The sequence below is a fragment of the Vicia villosa genome, unplaced genomic scaffold, assembly GCF_029867415.1.
Source record: "Vicia villosa cultivar HV-30 ecotype Madison, WI unplaced genomic scaffold, Vvil1.0 ctg.000189F_1_1, whole genome shotgun sequence".
NCBI classification, from domain to species: domain Eukaryota; kingdom Viridiplantae; phylum Streptophyta; class Magnoliopsida; order Fabales; family Fabaceae; genus Vicia; species Vicia villosa.
The window spans coordinates 873,935-898,110 of record NW_026705059.1 but is presented as its reverse complement, the minus strand read 5'-3'; the positions used below and the strand labels follow the sequence as shown (position 1 = coordinate 898,110).

General features: G+C 37.7%; 1 protein-coding gene across 1 annotated transcript; it reads left to right on the top strand.

The window, feature by feature from the left end:
* The first annotated feature begins 828 nt into the window (after positions 1–828).
* On the top strand, positions 829–2,077 carry LOC131625124 (thaumatin-like protein 1). The gene is made up of 2 exons (XM_058896015.1): positions 829–971; positions 1,252–2,077. Exons 1-2 carry the CDS (start codon positions 920–922, stop codon positions 1,929–1,931), a joined length of 732 nt encoding a protein of 243 aa, XP_058751998.1. The 5' UTR covers positions 829–919; the 3' UTR covers positions 1,932–2,077.
* The last annotated feature ends 22,099 nt before the right edge of the window (positions 2,078–24,176 follow it).

Genomic DNA, 24,176 nt, shown 5'->3' with positions numbered 1-24,176 from the left:
ACTCCTAAATTCCCATTTTTCAATGGTGTCTGATCCAAATTATAGTTTGGCAACTTTGGGTGAGTGAATTGGCCCTAGTTAGAAGATGAATATATTAGACTACTCAAGGATGAATTAAATGAAGAGGAAGACAAGCAATGGGGATAGCTTTCAGTCATTCTACATGTACATACCATCTTTTCCAAGCCTGATCAGAATGATCAATCCTGTGGTGGATGGAGAAGCATGGATTTTCAATTAGTAGCAGTTAGAATAGGCTGACATAGTTATCAGCAAGGTTCAAATATTACATACTAAAAACTATAAATGTAACGCAAGACAATGCCTATCATCAAATATATATCTATCCCCAAAATTCCATGAGCAAAAAATCCTTTACATAAAGAGAAAAGATTATAAAAAAAGTTTATTAAAATCAATAAAGGTAGCAATCAAAAGATTCAATCTCTTACAACATATTTTAAGAAAAATTAATAATACCAAACATTTTGAAAAAAAAAATGGTATTTGATATCATTGATATTTTGGAGGGCAATCCTTGGCAGTTTATTTTTTCTCTCTCTTTTTTATGGGTCAAATTTCTTGAAATTACCTTTCTTATATTAAGATTTTAATCTTTGACAAATATCTCTAATAAACAAGGAATACTTTTGTAATAAATATTTGATTTGAAAACACTCAAAATCTTAATAAAAAGTTATCGCATCTAAAAAAATCTTTATTTGATGAGATATTTATTTTCAATTTCTAAAAATAATAATATTCAATGACAACAAAATCCTCAACATAAAGAAAAATAAATAAAAATAATTCACAGTACAGTATCTCCAATTTTGCTATAAATACATACATATTGAATTGACATTCTATCACGTTACAATATCAACCAAGTATCAAATCAAACCAAAATAATTCACAAATGGAGGTTGGTATACTCTTTATGCTCCTCTTATCAACCCTTTTCCTCTCAGGTAATTAAGCTCTTATTTTTGTTATTAGATGCAACCATCGTGTTTCAGTGATTAAGTTTCATATCGTCTATAATGTATAAAATGTTAGATTTAGAAGAGAAAATACTTATATATCAAATATCTCAAGATTTTTAGAAAATTGCACCGATTGATGCTCCCGACTTCTCTGAATTCTCCAACAATTTCTACGAAATCTTCTCTATTAATTTTTTGAGTGTTCTTTCCCTATAAGAAATTTTTATATTTTGAATAACTAACACATTTTCATGGATCCATGCAGGTGCTAACTCAGCAACATTCACAATCACAAACAATTGTCCATACACCATATGGCCAGCCACACTCACCGGAGGTGGAACCTCACAATCGGTCTCAACCGGTTTCGAGCTAGCCTCCAAAGCTTCAACCACTCTCAACATCTCACCCCCATGGTCAGGAAGATTCTGGGCCAGATCTCAATGCTCAACCGACGCATCAGGCAAATTCGTCTGCGCTACCGGTGATTGTGCATCCGGTCAAGTACCATGCAATAATGCTGGTGGAACTCCTCCCGTTTCACTAGTTGAATTCACTCTTGCATCAAACAACGGACAAGATTTCTATGATGTTAGCCTAGTCGATGGCTTCAACCTACCGGTATCGGTAACGCCACAAGGTGGTTCGGGGGATTGCAAAGCAAGTAGTTGCCCTAATAATGTGAACAATGTTTGTCCTCCGGATTTTTCGGTTAAGGGTTCAGATGGAAGTGTGATTGCTTGCAAGAGTGCTTGTTTGGCTTTGAACAAACCTGAGTATTGCTGTAGTGGAGATTTTGCTACACCTGATAAGTGTCCACCAAATACTTATTCAAAGATTTTTAAGGATCAATGTCCTCAGGCTTATAGCTATGCTTATGATGATAAAACTAGTACTTTTACATGCTCTGGTGGAGCAAACTATGCTATCACATTTTGCCCTTGAACCAATATGTGAGATAGAAAGAAAAGATTTCATATGTTTTTTTTCCATATATTAATGTATTTTAATGTGTGATATGATATTTAAAGTGCAAATAAATATTTATTACTCAAATAATTAAGACTATATATTTGTTAAAGGTGTTTATTCAAATAATTGATGTTGATAAGCCCTTTGTCAGAAGGGTGAAATATTAATTGCAATGTTTTGTTTATAACGACAGAAGCCAATAAACCAGCGGATACTGATGTAATAGGAACCATAAATCATGGTTGTTGTTTGTTCTATTATTTTCATTATTTGAGAGGTTCATCTATCTAAATTCAGCTTTCTCAACAACTCAAAATGCATTATTTGATAGGTTAGTTGGTATAGAAAAGAGAGATCAGGGATAGAAGTTTTCTAGCGCGTGAGTGAGGACAAAGCAAATTTTTTTCCGGCAGAACACGTTTGGAATACCTCCCGGAAGTTAATCCAGTGAAGTCGCAACTGAATTGATAGATTTATCTTTTATAGGGATTTGAGCAGTGCTATTGATGCAGGCTCAAGATGAAGCGTGTCTTACTTATCCCTCATTTGGGAGTCCTGTTTATAGTCTTAGAGTGATGAATAACAACATTGATGGAGCAACCCTTGGATTCCCTTCATAATGGCCGCTATCTGTAACTTCCGCTGTCCACCATTTAAGGAACCGTAACCTCTGTAACGGTAGCAGCCTTTCATATATCCATAACCGTCGTAGCCGACTTGGATGAAAGACCTCCCTGTCGAGCTGGAGGTAGATTCTCGGTGAGCTGGAGGATATAGGTGAGTTACCCGACTGAAGAGGGTGGTCTTCCGGGCTGAAGGTCTTCACAATCAATCCTAGCTCACTAATCGCTAATTCTCCTTAACTAACCCCGTATCTTCTCGCCGACCTCCCTAATCGGCCTAAATATTCTAAATATGTACAATTTCCGAATCTAGAATCCTGCAAGGATGAAGAGTTCGGTCTTTTTAGAATTATTGAGTCAATTTGGATGACCGACCTCCTAGCAATCCCACGATCAACGTAACCTTAGCGTGCGTCAGTAGGTTTTAATAGCCATTTAAGTCATGTCTTTCTTGTCCCCAGGTAATAATGAGTTTTTACGGGAAATGCACCACTCCCTTAACTCTATTTTATAGCCTTTAGCCTAGGTTTTAAACCCTTTAAATGCCCCCCTGCCTTTTCCTTTTCCAGTTCCAAGTATTTCTTGCATGAAGAATTTTCAAAAAAAAAAAACTTTCTACCTTCATTCGAGCATTCTTCTTCAGGTAAAAATTTCACCACCATTTGCTTTATCCTTTTGTAGTTATGGTTATTATTAGAGAATGTGACGAGTCGGGGAACGTGCCCGCTCCCTAAAATGCAGAAGAGAGAAAAGCTCTCTGGAAGCAATGCATGAATTTATGCAAATGGCATTTAAGGCGAACCAAATTTGCCCAAATCATTCAAGAGGTATATGGAGACCTCTACGAGTCTTTTAGCGATTCTGATTCAGAGTCTGGGTCATCAGATTTTGTAGAATTCCTAACAGAGATGAGAGGATCTTTCGTAGATGTTGAAGTGCTAAGCTACAAGAATAGCTCAGTTGAATATAATGACATAGAAAAAGTCCGTGCTATAAGAAACGTTTCCTCCACTAGAAACGAAGAGGACGTCATTTTAGAGGTCTGTGAGGAAAGTGAGGTGGTTTGCCTCTTCTGTCCAAAAGGCGTTAATGAAGAATTCTTCTATTTCCATCTTGGTGTCCTTGACGACTTTAAGATACAATTCCCTTTTATTGATTTCAAACCCGATCTTCTGACCACCCTAAACATAGCCCCAGTCCAATTACGTCCAAATGGATGGGGTTTTATCAAAGATTTCGAGTTTATCTGTGAAGCCCTAAATATTAACCCAACCCCTAGGCATATTCTTCTCCTTTTTTGAATTGAAAGAAGCCGACAAGGGCAATTGGGTTTCTCTCAATGAAGCCCCGGGTAGAAGCTTCCTCCGAGCCTACACATCCAACTAAAAAGGTTTTAAAGACCGGTTTATCCGGGTTAAGGGTGGAAGAAGGTGCCCAAGCATTTTGTATGCCCTAGATGGTAATCGGAACTTTCCTCTTTACTAGACGGAGAACCCAATACCGATATTCGATTTTCATTATGACAAATTAAGTGTTGATGAGATTCAAGCGCTTTCCCTCTTAGAATCCTTTCAGTTGATGAAAACCAAGGATATTATAGAAATGTCCGATGACCTAGAGAAGCTCTTGGCACATTTAGGTAATGATCTCCATAACCCCAAGTCGTATGAATTTATGCTTTTTTCCTTGCCTGACGTTTTAACTTTTTACAGAAAAGATGACAACTGCCAACATCAAGGAGAAAAGGAAGTTAATGGCAGAAGACAGAGCTCGGCGAGCTGCCAATCAGTCAACTTTGAAGTTTGATTCCTCCGACCTCCAAACTCGAACCACTCGGAAAAAGAAGACCGGTGCAGAAAAAATACCCAAATGATCTCGGCGACGCACTCCGACCTCCCTAATCCTCCTCAACAGCCCCCTCGTGCCAAGAAGCAAAAAAACCATGATGGTCGATCTTTCCAATAGTCTCAATCATATCATCTCGGCACTGATGCAAGATCCCAGACAAGGTAGCCAGCAGCATCGTCCCACTTCTCAATTCAAGTTTTGGGACAACAGTTATGATGGTTTAAAATTTCTCTATGACCATCTCAACTCTGATGATGATGTGGCTAAAGCAAGATCCACTGGGTCTCAACAGCTGGTTGCCAATATAGGCACCTATCTGATGAGGTGTGTCGTGATGACTCGGACCCGTTTTGAAGCGGGGGATGCATCAGACCAAGTTGAGCATCAATTTTCCAAGGAAGTGTTTAAACTGAAGGATGACTTAAAGACTCAAACTAAAAATTTTGATGAAATCAACAAGCAACTGGCCAAATTATCGGTAGAGAGGAAAAGTTCTGAAACCTTACTGGGCAACCTTAGTCAAGAGGTCGAGAACCTCTGGCTTACAGATAAACAACCTCTAGTTTACCTAGTCACTACCCAATACAACCTTTATCTTAGAACTCCATCTAAGACAAGAGAACCTCTGCTCACTCCCTAGTGATACCTAACTGTTATAACCCTGTAACAGCTATTTAAACAATTAACAAGAAAAACTAACTTGATCTTGCTTCACAGCTTCAATCAAGAACATAATACTCAAATCTTACCTACAGGTTTCGAGTGAGAACAATAACTTCTCTTACCTACAGGTTTCAAGAAGAACATGGCAGCCATCCCACAGCCTGGGTGGTCTACCTATAGAAACCCTAATGACTACATCTTTTCTATACACGATTTTCTATATTAAACTAGGTTACAAAGGTTTCTATTTATAACCTATTCCCAATTGGACTTGGGCTTACAAATCGCATCACTACTAGCTGTTACAAATCTGTAGATATCTTCTGCTAAAAGAAAGGTCTTCAATCACAAGTTTCCTAATTTATCTCCTAAATTAGAAACTGCTGAATCTTCAATATTCTGATTTGATTCTTCAATATTTTGACTTGATTCTATTGACCTTTAAATTTGCTCCACATAGGATTACATAATATTCCATAGAATATTCTGTATCTGTTGAGTATTAGACTGAATATTCATGTTCCAATTCTGCAGGCCCGATGTCATTTCATTCCATATAACATCTTGCTTGTACCTGTTTTGTTCTTTTATATTTGCAAGATTTATACATTCTATTACATTTTGCTGCTATTATATTTTAGCCAAACATAAATGTCAATCAGCCAATAAAAACAACAACAGAATCCAACGAGCAACTAAGACTTTCACTAAAAGATGCCCAAGTCGACATTCTTTACGCTGGAGATGAAGCCTTTGAGAGAGCAAAAGTGCAAGCTTTGATCCTTCAACCCGACCTGAATGTTGACACCATGGACTACTTTAAAGTTGCCCGAGACAGCCAACTGGTGGACATGGATGATGAGTCTCCTGAAGTTGAAGCTGAAAGCGTATCTGATAAGGACCCCGGGTGGAACTAACTGATGATCAGCCTATTGACCATCCCGGAGAATGATGTTTTTTAAGTGTTTTATTTGTATGTTTTGTTATTCATCCATGAAGTTGCATTTCCGAATATGTGGGTTTGAATACTGCTTTTGTATGCATTATGTTTTCAAGTTTAAATGTGTGTTTGAATACTGCTTTTGTACTATGTATATATGTCTTTAGAAATGTACAACTAACTTCATCTGATATGACTTCCCCCAAGCATGAAGCTTGTGTAGCGGGGTGAAGTGCTTTTAGACAAAGAGTCTGATTGGCCAGCAGTACCATTTCTCAGTAGCGCCTACTTGATAAATCAAGCCAATTATATCTGAAGTCGGGAAAGCGACTAAACATTTTTAGACTAAGGTGGAAACCCATAGGTTGAACCCTTATGGTTGCGTACAAAGGCCGCGATTGCATAACCGGACGAAGTGCAGACAGAGGCCGCGATGACGTAACCGGCTGAAGTGCATACAGGGGTCGCGATGGTGTAACCGGCTTAGGCGCAACATAGGTCGCGATGGCGTAATCAGCTTAAGTGCGGAAAGAGGTCGTGATGGCGTAACCGACTTAGGTGCCTTAATCTGATCTCCATGTGAATAACACAATATATGAAAAGAGATTGGGAGTGCCTCATTAAAAACTCTTGCCCTTGCAAGAAAATAGAGTACTACCCGCAAACCTTACTTTATTACATGTTTATTACAATGTTTTTAAGTTGTAGTAAAATTTTAAATTTGCTACATGTTAGGTGTCAAATTGTGTTAATATTTGCTCTTATATTTAGTACCTTTCAACTATTTTATTCGCATATTCTTGGATCCCCGTTTATTTTGAAGTAAATAATAGTATTTTAGTTAATTTAGCTTTCGTTTTCTGTTAATCTATTTTCAAGTGATTTTTGTGCAGGTTTTCTTTTGTGGATGGAACTTAAGGCTTGGATTGTTGAAAGTATTGCAAGGACAAAGATTCAAAGTTAGGCTCAAGGGCGTGTCGCGAGCTAGAGCGCGCGCCGCGCTCTGAAAGGAAAAATAAAGTTCAAAATCCAGTGGCATCCGCGCGTCGCGAGCAAAGGAGCGCGCGATGCGCGCTTTGGGGCGGTTTGATCATTAATGAAGGGGGTGCGACGTGAGCTGCAGCGCGCGACGCGCGCTGGATAGAATCTGAATTTTGTATTTAAGGGACAGTTCTGTTTTTGAGACTTGTTACATCATTTTGAGAGCTAAGAAACCCTAATTTAAGTATTTCAACATATAATCAAAGAATTGGAGCATTGATCGTCGAGAAATCACCGTTGATGCTTGCTATTCTTCCTTCCTTCCTTCTTGTGCAGGCTACCATGTCAATGGCTAGCTAAACACTTTTGGTGTCAAGGCTTTGATGTAATCTTCCTTACCTTTTGTATGTTTTTCTTATGAATATTGTGTATGAACAAGTTATTAATCAATATAGATGATCTAGTTTGTTTATTCTTGAATTTCTATGGTTTAAATGTTTGTGAAATACAATATTTCAATCTTGATCTAACTCTATCATCTATCAAACATTAAGTCTATACATAGAATTAATGGTTGATAATCACTTTGTATCGGTTTATAAATGTTATTTGTATTGTTCAATCGGTTGAGAAATTGTTGGTTGAACAATAAGGTAAATCTTGCTATAACATTGCGGAAACGAACGGTATAGACGAACGATACGTGAAGTATTGGTTAATAATGAATTCATACGCATGTTTGTAGGAAGACATACAAATTTTAGGTCGATTTAATCAAGTCTTGATACTTTTCTTTAAACTTAGAACTTTCCTAATTTTAATCTTTGCTACTAAATTTGTGAATGATCTTTTACCAAACCAAAACCAAATTAACTTTAACTCAAGACAACATAAACTATAGAACGGCGGTGATATCGCACCAATCCCTGTGGAAACGATAAACTAAAAGTACCCCAATATACTTTCAACACTACATTCCAAGTTCTAGGCAATTCTACCCCATCCAAATTCTCTAATTTGTAAGCGCCATTGTTGAGTACCTCCTTGACCCTATATGGTCCTTTCCAGTTGGGGTCGATCTTACCCTTCTTTCTTGAATCTGTTACTATTTTTCAGAACAAGATCTCTTCCTTGAAAGCTTCTGCCTCCACCTATTTAGTAAAGTAATCAACTACCACTATCAAGAACTTGATCTTCCTGGTCGCCAGAGGGAAAGGCCCAAGTATGTCAGAACCCCATTGATAAAATGGTCAAGGAGACATCACTGAGTGTAGCAACTCAGTAGGTGAATGTATGAACGAAGCATGTATCTGGTACTTTTCACACCGGTCTACAAATCAGGCACAATCCTCCAACATACTCGGACAAAAATACCCAACCCAAAGTATTTTCCTTAATAGCGCTCGCCCCTATAAGACTGTCGCATACCCCTCGTGCACCTCCCTCATAATCGGACCCACCTCCTACTCTGACAAACACCTCAACATTGGGGTCGACCTTCCCATTTTATACAGCTGGTTGGCCACCATTATGTAACGAGCCGATACTTTCTTGATCCTCCGAGCTTCCAATTCGTCACCAGGTAATTAGTCTTGAGTGAGATACCGTATGATAGGCCCTTTCCAGCCTTCTGCATTATCAAGCGTCATTACTTCATCGACCTCTGTACTGGGAGTCTCGAGCGTCTCCTGTATAAAAGTCCTATTAAGCATTGGGTCCTTGGTTCTGGCAAGGCGAGATAATAGGTCGACCCTTAGATTTTCCTCCTTGGGTACATGGAGCACCTCGAACCTTGTGAAATCCTGAGCCATCTATAGCGTCTGTTGTAAGTATTTTACCATAACCAGATCCTTTGTTTGGTAGTCTCCTCTGATCTGGCTGGCTACCAACTGGGAATCGGTGTGCACCACTAAGTGAGTAACGCCGACCTTTTTTGCCAATCATAGGAGGGCTTGATAGCTTCATATTCTTCCTGATTGTTGCTTTCCTAGAAGCTAAAGCATAGTGATTGGTCCAAAATTATTTCTCCCGGTCCCTCTAATACAATAGTTGTACCGCTGCCCTTTAGGTTAGACAAACCGTTCACAGATAGCACCCAATTTTCATTTAACTCCTCAGTAGGCGTACTAAGCTCGACTAGAAAGTCGGTCAGTAGCTGGGATTTGATAGCACTCCTCGTCTCAAATGTTATATCATACCCAGAGAGTTCAAAAACCCAAGATACCATTCTTCCAGCTAGATTTGGTCTCTTCAATATTTGTGTGACCGGATAGTTTATCCTGACGATAATGGGACGCCCCTGGAAATAATGTCATTGTTTCCGAGCAGTGGCCATTACAACAAGTGATAGCTTCTCAATCTTCTGGTAGCGTAGCTCAGCCCCCTTCAACATTTTGCTTACAAAGCAGACCGGTCTTTCCCCCTTATCTCCATGTTGTACGAGTGTCGAACTTATATCTTTGTCTGATACCGAAAGATACAGAATAAGAGGTTAATCAGCTTCAAGTCGTACCAAAATCGGTGGTGCAAAAAGGAACTGCAAGACCTCCACAAATGATTTCTTGCAATCCTCAGACCATGAAATTCTGTCGACTTCCTTATTGCCGAGTGTAACTCGGTGAACTGACTTTTATTTTTAATATGCAACAATGTTGCGGTAAGCATGAGTCGCCACCAACTTTTATTTTGTCCAATGTTAGGAAAGGTAAAAAGTACAGAAAAAGACCTTTTGAAAAAGAAAACGGGCTCGGGGGGTAAGTTATGAAAAGGGAAAGTGTAAGCACCCTTTTCATCCGTAGTTTTCTACGGGCTCTTAATTTGCTTAGCTCATGTTTGTTTGTTTGTTTTGAATTGAAAAGGGGCATAAGGACTTTAGCGTAAATGCGTAGCCTTAGTTTTTTTGAAATGATATTGAAAAGATATTTTTATTGAGCTAGGCAGTTTAAGAGCACTACCCTATTTAACTGGTCTTTTTCTGTAAATTTTAAAGTTCCCAGGACTATCCATACTATATAGGAGTAGGTAGTCCTTGTTATATTGGACGTGCGGGTCATCGAAGGGTCATCGAGGTCGTTGAAGGCAACAGGTAGAGGTACCTTTAGCAATATTTGGAGGGACGGTCGTCACTTTTTCGTAGGCAACAATCGAGGGTCATCGAGGGACTTAGTGACGATTTTGTATCAAGGGACTTTTGCTAATGGGTACCTCTACATTTCGAGGGACACGACCTTATAATCGAAGGCAACCAAGAGGGGCGTACCCTAGAGGTGAATGTGTGAACAAGTAATAATAGTGTGCAGTTTTCGATTATTTATCTTTGAATTAGTGAGCTAGCGTTCAATTTGTTATCTTTCCATACAATCCTATTAAACTAGCAGTTAAATATGTGCAGAAAATTAAAGTGCGGAATATAAAGGTCCTACGCTATTACATCGCTTTGGGATGGGGGTACATAACTTCAACAAATGGGGATAAAAATTATTACAAACCCAAATGAAAATTAAATCAGAAATTAAAAGAAATAATATATATATATATATATATATATATATATATATATATATATATATATATATATATATATATATATATATATATATATATATATATATATATATATATATATATATAAAATAAAATTATTAGTGTCCGCCAAATAGCCCAATGCTCAAGATGGGAGTTCCTCGCAAAAATATAAAATGTTAGTACGGATAAATAAAATAATGTATGATTAAATGATAAAAATTCTAACAAATATTAATTATAGTTAACAAAAATGAAAATATTAAACTTTAAAAGAAAATGTCTAATTAAAATATTTTTTTTTTGTGTTTTATATTTTACTATTTTTGTGTTTTTTTTATATGATGTTTTATTTTATTTTGTAAAGTTTATAAATCTAAAAGCCTAATAATAAAAATAAACTAAAAATAAAAGAGCAACAATAACTTGGTCCAATTTGAATTTAAATTAACATAACAAAACAAAAACAAAAACAAAATTCAATGTCATGATATAATACAGTACATAATTGTTACAAATAATAGAAAAATAAATGAGTTGAATGAGAAAGAACACGTTTCCCTTTTCCTATTTTAACTCCCAAATGATGTTGCTCGTAATAAATAGGGAGGATAAATGACACATTGACTTTTCAAACCACATCATCACTTTTATTATTATTATTATTATTATTATTATTATTATTATTTATTTATTTTTAAAAAAAAAAAGGAAACAAACACATAACAATAGCAGGCCAATCTCTCTCTCTCTCTCTCACGTTGAAAACCAAACAACAACCCTAAGAAATCATTCTCTTTTCTTATAACCAAGACTAACCAAAATACATCAAACAAATCTTTAATTCAAACAAAATCACAAAGTAGAACAACAACAAAAACGGATCTGAGCGGAACGGATACCTGATTACACCGACGGTTTAAACAGAGTAATGCAGTGGTGGCGGAAAACAGTGGCTGTTTGTGCGCGAGATGGAGTCCGCGGCGGTGCGTGAACGCGCGGATCTGAGTTGCCGGAGCTGCGGGTTCCCGGCGGTGCTCACGGTGGTTCATCGGACCTGTGGTCCCGGTGCTGATGTTCCGATTCAGTAAAGTGAAACTTGAATGTGCGTTGTGGAGTAGCTTCCGATTTCGTGTCGGCGATTTGGTTGATGTTGTTCCACTCGGTTTCGTCAGTGCTGTGTTGAATAATTGCTGCAGTACCGTGAAAAAAAAGAAAAAAAAAGAGATCGGAGGTTGTTAATTGTGAATGTTACTTGAAGGTTGATTTGGAAATGTTGTTACGGTTATGTACAGGGATGATGAGGTTTATGTGACTGAAAATTTACGAATGGTTGTTATGTGAAAGTGATGATGGTTGTATGGAGATTGTTATGATGAATTTGTTAGTGATGGAGAGGCTGGAAATTAGTTGGTGTTGGTGTTACTATTGTCAACGTGAAAGAGGGTGGATTGTTAGAAAATGTGTCCTTGTGTCTGTACCTGTATGTATGTATGTATAGAATCATTTTGAAAAAACCGATTAAATGACATTGAATCAGTAATCGAGTCAATAATTAAGGTTTCTATTTTAATGAATAGTTGTTTTGGAAAGAAGATGATTTTGTTTAGGTGTTGTTTTGGAAAGAAAATAACTTTGTCGTGTAAGTGTTTTTTTGGAAATAATTGGAAGTCTTTTTTGTTATTTTTGTGAATAAAAATAGAAAAAATTAAAATTAAAATTAAAAATATGTGAAATAAAAAAAACGAAAATTGATATTTAAATAAAACAATAGAAGTTATTTTTGGTGATTTTTTGAATATAAGTAGAAATAAAATTAAAGCTAAGTTAGAAACAAAATAAATAAAAAATGTCAGAAATGGGATTTGAACCCAAAACCTTGTACTTGCAAACCTTACTTCCTTACCAATTGTGTTATATTATTTGTTCGAAATAAAAAGCCAATTAAAAGTGTATGAAGCATCGGCCAGCATTTTGCTATCTATTAAAATATAAATAATTTAAGAGCAAACTATTATATTTTAAAATAGACTTTAAATCGAATATTTATAAAAATTCAGGATGTCAATGTAAATGAACCCAAGATTTTATAAAAATTCAATTTTTGATATAGCTTCGAATTTTTGAAAAGTGTGGGCAAATTTTGGGGTATGACAGCTGCCCCTGTTCAATCTTCTTAGACCTGAGGATGTAGATTGGCTTGTTTGCCTATCGTAATCTGAAGGTGGAAGAGGATTGAACACTAGAATACCCAGAAATTTGCCCTTGCTGATGTAGAGAACTATGTCGGAGATGGTTTGAATGGGCTTAAAGATGCCATTGGTTGGATTGACAGGATGCTGTCGGAGGTGGGCTTAAAGATGCCACCGGTCTTTTGAAAGTTAGACGGCATTTGAAAATGATGAGAGTATCAGAATGAACCGTTCGTTGGGCAGTATCTGAGTTGTTTCTGGATTGAATTGTTGGCTCTATTGCCGAAGTATTAAGATTAGATTGTTGACTCCATCATCTTGACCACCTCTTGTTTTTTAGAATTGGGACTATATTGGTGGCTCCATTGCCAGTGATCATTTTGACTCCATTGTCATGATCGACTATGACTCCATCGTCGATGGCTCTATTGCAGCGATCATTTTGACTCCATTGTCATGATCAATTTGTGACTCCATTGTCGGTGGCTCTATTGCCGCGATCATTTTGACTCCATTGTCATGATCAATTATGACTCCATTGTCAGAGGCTCTATTGCCGCGATCATTTTGACTCCATTGTCATGATCAATTTGTGACTCCATTGTCGGTGGCTCTATTGCCGCGATCATTTTGACTCCATTGTCGTGATCAACTGTGACTCCATTGTCGGTGGCTCCATTGCCGTGATCATTTTGACTCCATTGTCATGATCAATTTGTGACTCCATTGTCGGTGGCTCCATTGCCGTGATCATTTTGACTCCATTGTCATGATCAATTTGTGACTCCATTGTCGGTGTATGAATGAGCTTAAAGATGCCATTCAGTGAGTTTGATAAGATGTTGTAGGAGACGGGCTTGCGGATGCCGTCTAAAAGAGATACTTGTCAGAAGTCTGGAGGGACATGCCTTCCAGAAGGTCAAGATGAGCCATAAACTAGGCATTTGTTGAGAATAACAGAAGGAACCGTACATCAGGTTATACTAGCACGAGTCGTTCATTAGACTATACTAGAATGCGCCGTCCATTAGGCAATGTCGAGAGGAGCCATACATTAGGCGATATTTGAACGAGACATACATTAGGCGAGCCATACATTAGGTGAGCCTTACATTAGGCTATATCAGAAGAGGCCATACATTAGGCGAGCCATACACTAGGCTGTATCAGAAGGTGCCACACATTAGGCGAGCCATACATTAAGCTGTATCACAAGGTGCCATACATTAGGCGAGCCATACATTAGGCTGTATCACAAGGTGCCATACATTAGGCGAGCCATACATTAGGCTGTATTTGATTCGTTGATGATACTTGCCTGACCGGTTGGTCGACCTGAAAGACAAAGTTAGTTTTATGAAATGTCATGATGCATGTATTGTATGTTTTTATAAATGAATGAGAATGCTATGCATATGCCATGAGATGTATGATGCATGAATGCAAAATGTTGTTAACGATGAAATCAAATTGTAGCAGTGTTTTGCGGGAAAAATAAATCCCTGACTGTTCAACGCTTTTGAGAGATTATTTGAATCTCGACTTGACTGCCCCAGATGAATGGGATAATACCATGTCACGCCCCTTGTGTATATTGGCCTTTAGCCAACTGAGTCTAGCGTAAGAAATATTTTTTCTTTTTGATGCGCTTTTGAAGCAGCTTTGTCTGTCTGGAGGACTTTCTGAGCAACCTGCCCCAGTATCATGAACTTAGGAACAATGCCCCTAATTAATCTGGGTCGGAGGTAATTTTCAACTATGCTTGGGTGCATGCCCCTGATTGTTCAACACTTTTGAGAGATTCTTCAAATCTTGACCTGATTGCCCCAGATTGACTGAACTATTACTCAACGGAGTATCCAACTGCTTTTGTGCCCCTGAGGGTGATCAGAACTTGAGGTATTCTCGCTCGAACTCAACGGAGTTCTGAAGACAACTTGTCCCTTGAAAGGATTAAACTTTTCATCTGCAGCTCATGATGGAAGCTTTCCTGGTGTCAAGTACTTGTTCATATGCAAAGAATGTTTAAAATGAGAAATATAATTCTAATGCAAAGTTCATGTTTGTCTTGAAGTTTAAAGAAGAAATTTTTTGAAAGGATGTCAAAACATCGTTTTTTTTTTGTGAAAGGTGGTGTGATACCAACTCAAGCATTTTAGCAGAACTCCTAGGAGTCAGTTTACCGTATTCTCATTTACAGTATGCTTTCGAATTAACCCTGCTTCAATTAGGACTTTTGAGGGTTGTAACGTGGTCAGGTTCACGGTTTTTTTTAGAAAAAATGGATGTTTAGGCTCAAAATTTTATTGGTGCCCACCCCCTTCGTGATGTTCTCCAACCTAAGTTCAGTTAAATTGACGTGAGCATTCATCCTTCAAGAAGAGTTTGGGTCGATTTGAGGAATCGATGAGGTGTTCGGACGTGGCAGTCACTTACCTTTTATTCTTGGTGTCTGATCACACGATCTTGAATTTATAGACACGCGGATTTGCCCCTTTTGTTGAGGATCCTTTTTGTTTCCCTAACTTTTGCCTGGACAAATTATTTTGAATTCCGAGTTTGAAGTCCAGCGGGATGCCCTAACTTTTGCCTAAGTCACTTGTTTTCAAGTTTGTTGACTTAGCGGGCTTTCTTTTCTTTTTTTCTTTTTCCATTATTTTCTTTTTTGAACAAGTCGTATGACCCTGAGATGTCTTTGATTCGTTAAAAAGATTGTGACTGCCTTATTTCTTGGCCGACGAGGGATAGTCGTTGTTGTATCGTCATATTTTGACATCCAAATGTGAGGGATAATCATTGCGGTCTCGACTTTTGCCCAACCTTTTGAAGGATAACCATTGTTGTATCCTTAGATGCGAGCTCCTGCTGAATTTTGAACACTCAATCAGTTTAACCGAACACTACCCTGCCCCTAGGTTGAATGTGAGGGTTTTTTCGTATAGAAAAGAAACTCCTACTTCAAGGCTCAAAGGGGTTGACAAGGGATTAACTTCCTTATATCTCCAGTGTTTGGGAATTTGAAACAATGCCTGTACATCATCAACAGGGTTTTACTCGAAAGCACACCATTTGAGATTATTGGTATTATGCGTTCGTCATTCTCCCTTCAGAGTCATCATGCTTTATCACTGAGAGTTTGGTATCAAAAGCAAATAAAAACATATTAGAGCGAGAACGAATGAATTTTTTCAAGACAAACATATCCAATGCATCATTATTATAGTTCAAAAACAAACAAGTATTGCATATAGACAGTATTGAACAAGAACAAGAAAGATTACGCATGAAAATGCATGAGAAATTACGAATTGCCAACATTGAGGAGATTTTCTCCGTATGGACTTATTGCTTCAGAAGGTCCATTGAGTCGAAGGAGAACTTCAAATCTGACCTGCAGGTGTGAATATGATAGCCTTTGCATCAATCAGGTCTTGTACCTTGTCTCGGACTGGTTGGCAATTATCGATCGACTGACCAAGTGCCCCAGAGAGGAAACCAAACCAAGTATTCGTATCTGAACTACAGATTACTTCTAAGAAGAAGATTCTGACGAAGCCACAAAGGAGTTGTAAGTATCAAGCTTTAGGGATTTGAGGCAGAAAATGATAAGCTCGTTGTCTGGAAACCTGTTATGCAATGATATGTATGCAAATGCATATGCAATGTTTTCAAGGATCTCTTTGGAACCCAATTTGCAACATTGAAATGTAATTGCAGCTTTGTTGAAGAACTACGACTTCCATCTTTGAACGTCCTTCTTTAAGAATCAGGCTCACCATATCCAGTGGGTCATAGCCTCTGATTCGGAGTATGGTACTTTTGAGCTTAAAAGCATGTGGCTAAAGGAAAATAAATCCTCCTGCCCCTTGATAGGAACTGTACCCTTGAGTTTGAAGGCATCTGGCAAGAGGAAAATAAATCCTCTTGCCCCTTGATAGGAATTGTACCCTTGAGTTTGAAGGCATCTGGCTAGAGGAAAATAAATCCTCTTGCCCCTTGTCAGAAGTTTAGGCTCTTGATAGTCTTTCCATAGTACCTGGAAAGTATGCGCCATGAATTCCTAAGATCCTTGAAAAAGGTTAGTCAACATGTTAGGTAAAAACATAAGGTAATATGGACAAGTAAGTCCTACACCCAAAACCTGCAAGGAAATCAAGTCGTTAGGGTATGAACAAATCCTGCAAGGAGATCAAGTTGTTAGGGTATGAACAAATCCTGCAAGGAGATCAAGTTGTTAGGGTAGAAACTCCTGTAAGGAAACCAAACAGTTAGATAATGAATACAAACAAGTCACACAAGTATCCTTAGGTTTAAAGGATAGCGTGAAGTTCGTAGGTAAGTACCCTCCCCACTGAAGTTTTAGTTGGCTCAACCTGTCCTAGATAAAGATCGGGTTCTAGGGGGCTCATATCATTGACCTTTCTCGAAGGCGCTTATCTCAGTTCAGCGATCGAATCACCAACCGAAAAGGTCCCGAAAGTCCAGTCCATATGAGTGTAGCTTCGAGTATCAACCAACTTCAGTCGGAACCAAAGCCAGCCATCTCGGTACTTTCTAAAAGGTCGAAGTTTAGTTCAACTAAGGTTCTAGGGGCGAATTAGTGCTTAATGACACCACGCGGTAGCCAAGCATTTCCTCAGGTCGGATCCCAAGGAACACCAGGACAAACCAATGTGTCACACTAACGATGGCCATCAGATCAACCACATCAGTATACGCTGTGCAGTCTCCTTGATCTCATGCCATTTACCTAAGGTACTCATATCCGGGTGTAGGATCTTTCACACAATAACAAACCCAAGAATTTCCCTTAAAAATAAAGCATACAAACAAACAATTAAAAACATTTACAATGAACTAAGCCCTAAGGTAAACCCCTCTTAAAGACTCCCCAGCAGAGTCGCCAGTTCTGTAACTCGGTGAACTGGCTTTTATTTTTAATATGCAACAATGTTGCGGTAAGCATGAGTCGCCACCGACTTTTATTTTGTCCAATGTTAGGAAAGGTAAAAAGTACAGAAAAAGACCTTTTGAAAAAGAAAACGGGCTCGGGGGGTAAGTTATGAAAAGGGAAGGTGTAAGCACCCTTTTCATCCATAGTTTTCTACGGGCTCTTAATTTGCTTAGCTCATGTTTGTTTGTTTGTTTTGAATTGAAAAGGGGCATAAGGACTTTAGCGTAAATGCGTAGCCTTAGTTTTTTTGAAATGATATTGAAAAGATATTTTTATTGAGCTAGGCAGTTTAAGAGCACTACCCTATTTAACTGGTCTTTTTCTGTAAATTTTAAAGTTCCCAGGACTATCCATACTATATAGGAGTAGGTAGTCCTTGTTATATTGGACGTGCGGGTCATCGAAGGGTCATCGAGGTCGTTGAAGGCAACAGGTAGAGGTACCTTTAGCAATATTTGGAGGGACGGTCGTCACTTTTTCGTAGGCAACAATCGAGGGTCATCGAGGGACTTAGTGACGATTTTGTATCAAGGGACTTTTGCTAATGGGTACCTCTACATTTCGAGGGACACGACCTTATAATCGAAGGCAACCAAGAGGGGCGTACCCTAGAGGTGAATGTGTGAACAAGTAATAATAGTGTGCAGTTTTCGATTATTTATCTTTGAATTAGTGAGCTAGCGTTCAATTTGTTATCTTTCCATACAATCCTATTAAACTAGCAGTTAAATATGTGCAGAAAATTAAAGTGCGGAATATAAAGGTCCTACGCTATTACATCGCTTTGGGATGGGGGTACATAACTTCAACAAATGGGGATAAAAATTATTACAAACCCAAATGAAAATTAAATCAGAAATTAAAAGAAATAATATATATATATATATATATATATATATATATATATATATATATATATATATATATATATATAAAATAAAATTATTAGTGTCCGCCAAATAGCCCAATGCTCAAGATGGGAGTTCCTCGCAAAAATATAAAATGTTAGTACGGATAAATAAAATAATGTATGATTAAATGATAAAAATTCTAACAAATATTAATTATAGTTAACAAAAATGAAAATATTAAACTTTAAAAGAAAATGTCTAATTAAAATATTTTTTTTTGTGTTTTATATTTTACTATTTTTGTGTTTTTTTTATATGATGTTTTATTTTATTTTGTAAAGTTTATAAATCTAAAAGCCTAATAATAAAAATAAACTAAAAATAAAAGAGCAACAATAACTTGGTCCAATTTGAATTTAAATTAACATAACAAAACAAAAAGAAAAACAAAATTCAATGTCATGATATAATACAGTACATAATTGTTACAAATAATAGAAAAATAAATGAGTTGAATGAGAAAGAACACGTTTCCCTTTTCCTATTTTAACTCCCAAATGATGTTGCTCATAATAAATAGGGAGGATAAATGACACATTGACTTTTCAAACCACATCATCACTTTTATTATTATTATTATTATTATTATTATTATTTATTTATTTATTTTTTAAAAAAAAAGGAAACAAACACATAACAATAGCAGGCCAATCTCTCTCTCTCACGTTGAAAACCAAACAACAACCCTAAGAAATCATTCTCTTTTCTTATAACCAAGACTAACCAAAATACATCAAACAAATCTTTAATTCAAACAAAATCACAAAGTAGAACAACAACAAAAACGGATCTGAGCGGAACGGATACCTGATTACACCGACGGTTTAAACAGAGTAATGCAGTGGTGGCGGAAAACAGTGGCTGTTTGTGCGCGAGATGGAGTCCGCGGCGGTGCGTGAACGCGCGGATCTGAGTTGCCGGAGCTGCGGGTTCCCGGCGGTGCTCGCGGTGGTTCATCGGACCTGTGGTCCCGGTGCTGATGTTCCGATTCAGTAAAGTGAAACTTGAATGTGCGTTGTGGAGTAGCTTCCGATTTCGTGTCGGCGATTTGGTTGATGTTGTTCCACTCGGTTTCGTCAGTGCTGTGTTGAATAATTGCTGCAGTACCGTGAAAAAAAAGAAAAAAAAAGAGATCGGAGGTTGTTAATTGTGAATGTTACTTGAAGGTTGATTTGGAAATGTTGTTACGGTTATGTACAGGGATGATGAGGTTTATGTGACTGAAAATTTACGAATGGTTGTTATGTGAAAGTGATGATGGTTGTATGGAGATTGTTATGATGAATTTGTTAGTGATGGAGAGGCTGGAAATTAGTTGGTGTTGGTGTTACTATTGTCAACGTGAAAGAGGGTGGATTGTTAGAAAATGTGTCCTTGTGTCTGTACCTGTATGTATGTATGTATAGAATCATTTTGAAAAAACCGATTAAATGACATTGAATCAGTAATCAAGTCAATAATTAAGGTTTCTATTTTAATGAATAGTTGTTTTGGAAAGAAGATGATTTTGTTTAGGTGTTGTTTTGGAAAGAAAATAACTTTGTCGTGTAAGTGTTTTTTTGGAAATAATTGGAAGTCTTTTTTTGTTATTTTTGTGAATAAAAATAGAAAAAATTAAAATTAAAATTAAAAATATGTGAAATAAAAAAAACGAAAATTGATATTTAAATAAAACAATAGAAGTTATTTTTGGTGATTTTTTGAATATAAGTAGAAATAAAATTAAAGCTAAGTTAGAAACAAAATAAATAAAAAATGTCAGAAATGGGATTTGAACCCAAAACCTTGTACTTGCAAACCTTACTTCCTTACCAATTGTGTTATATTATTTGTTCGAAATAAAAAGCCAATTAAAAGTGTATGAAGCATCGGCCAGCATTTTGCTATCTATTAAAATATAAATAATTTAAGAGCAAACTATTATATTTTAAAATAGACTTTAAATCGAATATTTATAAAAATTCAGGATGTCAATGTAAATGAACCCAAGATTTTATAAAAATTCAATTTTTGATATAGCTTCGAATTTTTGAAAAGTGTGGGCAAATTTTGGGGTATGACAGCTGCCCCTGTTCAATCTTCTTAGACCTGAGGATGTAGATTGGCTTGTTTGCCTATCGTAATCTGAAGGTGGAAGAGGATTGAACACTAGAATACCCAGAAATTTGCCCTTGCTGATGTAGAGAACTATGTCGGAGATGGTTTGAATGGGCTTAAAGATGCCATTGGTTGGATTGACAGGATGCTGTCGGAGGTGGGCTTAAAGATGCCACCGGTCTTTTGAAAGTTAGACGGCATTTGAAAATGATGAGAGTATCAGAATGAACCGTTCGTTGGGCAGTATCTGAGTTGTTTCTGGATTGAATTGTTGGCTCTATTGCCGAAGTATTAAGATTAGATTGTTGACTCCATCATCTTGACCACCTCTTGTTTTTTAGAATTGGGACTATATTGGTGGCTCCATTGCCAGTGATCATTTTGACTCCATTGTCATGATCGACTATGACTCCATCGTCGATGGCTCTATTGCAGCGATCATTTTGACTCCATTGTCATGATCAATTTGTGACTCCATTGTCGGTGGCTCTATTGCCGCGATCATTTTGACTCCATTGTCATGATCAATTATGACTCCATTGTCAGAGGCTCTATTACCGCGATCATTTTGACTCCATTGTCATGATCAATTTGTGACTCTATTGTCGGTGGCTCTATTGCCGCGATCATTTTGACTCCATTGTCGTGATCAACTGTGACTCCATTGTCGGTGGCTCCATTGCCGTGATCATTTTGACTCCATTGTCATGATCAATTTGTGACTCCATTGTCGGTGGCTCCATTGCCGTGATCATTTTGACTCCATTGTCATGATCAATTTGTGACTCCATTGTCGGTGTATGAATGAGCTTAAAGATGCCATTCAGTGAGTTTGATAAGATGTTGTAGGAGACGGGCTTGCGGATGCCGTCTAAAAGAGATACTTGTCAGAAGTCTGGAGGGACATGCCTTCCAAAAGGTCAAGATGAGCCATAAACTAGGCATTTGTTGAGAATAACAGAAGGAACCGTACATCAGGTTATACTAGCACGAGTCGTTCATTAGACTATACTAGAATGCGCCGTCCATTAGGCAATGTCGAGAGGAGCCATACATTAGGCGATATTTGAACGAGACATACATTAGGCGAGCCATACATTAGGTGAGCCTTACATTAGGCTATATCAGAAGAGGCCATACATTAGGCGAGCCATACACTAGGCTGTATCAGAAGGTGCCACACATTAGGCGAGCCATACATTAGGCTGTATCACAAGGTGCCATACATTAGGCGAGCCATACATTAGGCTGTATCACAAGGTGCCATACATTAGGCGAGCCATACATTAGGCTGTATCATAAGGTGCCATACATTAGGCGAGCCATACATTAGGCTGTATTTGATTCGTTGATGATACTTGCCTGACCGGTTGGTCGACCTGAAAGACAAAGTTAGTTTTATGAAATGTCATGATGCATGTATTGTATGTTTTTATAAATGAATGAGAATGCTATGCATATGCCATGAGATGTATGATGCATGAATGCAAAATGTTGTTAACGATGAAATCAAATTGTAGCAGTGTTTTGCGGGAAAAATAAATCCCTGACTGTTCAGCGCTTTTGAGAGATTATTTGAATCTCGACTTGACTGCCCCAGATGAATGGGATAATACCATGTCACGCCCCTTGTGTATATTGGCCTTTAGCCAACTGAGTCTAGCGTAAGAAATATTTTTTCTTTTTGATGCGCTTTTGAAGCAGCTTTGTCTGTCTGGAGGACTTTCTGAGCAACCTGCCCCAGTATCATGAACTTAGGAACAATGCCCCTAATTAATCTGGGTCGGAGGTAATTTTCAACTATGCTTGGGTGCATGCCCCTGATTGTTCAACACTTTTGAGAGATTCTTCAAATCTTGACCTGATTGCCCCAGATTGACTGAACTATTACTCAACGGAGTATCCAACTGCTTTTGTGCCCCTGAGGGTGATCAGAACTTGAGGTATTCTCGCTCGAACTCAACGGAGTTCTGAAGACAACTTGTCCCTTGAAAGGATTAAACTTTTCATCTGCAGCTCATGATGGAAGCTTTCCTGGTGTCAAGTACTTGTTCATATGCAAAGAATGTTTAAAATGAGAAATATAATTCTAATGCAAAGTTCATGTTTGTCTTGAAGTTTAAAGAAGAAATTTTTTGAAAGGATGTCAAAACATCGTTTTTTTTTTTGTGAAAGGTGGTGTGATACCAACTCAAGCATTTTAGCAGAACTCCTAGGAGTCAGTTTACCGTATTCTCATTTACAGTATGCTTTCGAATTAACCCTGCTTCAATTAGGACTTTTGAGGGTTGTAACGTGGTCAGGTTCACGGTTTTTTTTAGAAAAAATGGAAGTTTAGGCTCAAAATTTTATTGGTGCCCACCCCCTTCGTGATGTTCTCCAACCTAAGTTCAGTTAAATTGACGTGAGCATTCATCCTTCAAGAAGAGTTTGGGTCGATTTGAGGAATCGATGAGGTGTTCGGACGTGGCAGTCACTTACCTTTTATTCTTGGTGTCTGATCACACGATCTTGAATTTATAGACACGCGGATTTGCCCCTTTTGTTGAGGATCCTTTTTGTTTCCCTAACTTTTGCCTGGACAAATTATTTTGAATTCCGAGTTTGAAGTCCAGCGGGATGCCCTAACTTTTGCCTAAGTCACTTGTTTTCAAGTTTGTTGACTTAGCGGGCTTTCTTTTCTTTTTTTCTTTTTCCATTATTTTCTTTTTTGAACAAGTCGTATGACCCTGAGATGTCTTTGATTCGTTAAAAAGATTGTGACTGCCTTATTTCTTGGCCGACGAGGGATAGTCGTTGTTGTATCGTCATATTTTGACATCCAAATGTGAGGGATAATCATTGCGGTCTCGACTTTTGCCCAACCTTTTGAAGGATAACCATTGTTGTATCCTTAGATGCGAGCTCCTGCTGAATTTTGAACACTCAATCAGTTTAACCGAACACTACCCTGCCCCTAGGTTGAATGTGAGGGTTTTTTCGTATAGAAAAGAAACTCCTACTTCAAGGCTCAAAGGGGTTGACAAGGGATTAACTTCCTTATATCTCCAGTGTTTGGGAATTTGAAACAATGCCTGTACATCATCAACAGGGTTTTACTCGAAAGCACACCATTTGAGATTATTGGTATTATGCGTTCGTCATTCTCCCTTCAGAGTCATCATGCTTTATCACTGAGAGTTTGGTATCAAAAGCAAATAAAAACATATTAGAGCGAGAACGAATGAATTTTTTCAAGACAAACATATCCAATGCATCATTATTATAGTTCAAAAACAAACAAGTATTGCATATAGACAGTATTGAACAAGAACAAGAAAGATTACGCATGAAAATGCATGAGAAATTACGAATTGCCAACATTGAGGAGATTTTCTCCGTATGGACTTATTGCTTCAGAAGGTCCATTGAGTCGAAGGAGAACTTCAAATCTGACCTGCAGGTGTGAATATGATAGCCTTTGCATCAATCAGGTCTTGTACCTTGT

Excerpts from the sequence above, each read along its gene's own strand:
- LOC131625124 (XM_058896015.1), top strand. The coding sequence starts at position 920 with ATGGAGGTTGGTATACTCTTTATGCTCCTCTTATCAACCCTTTTCCTC. Across the intron at positions 972-1,251 it reads ATCAACCCTTTTCCTCTCAG|GTGCTAACTCAGCAACATTC; the intron begins GTAATTAAGCTC and ends GGATCCATGCAG.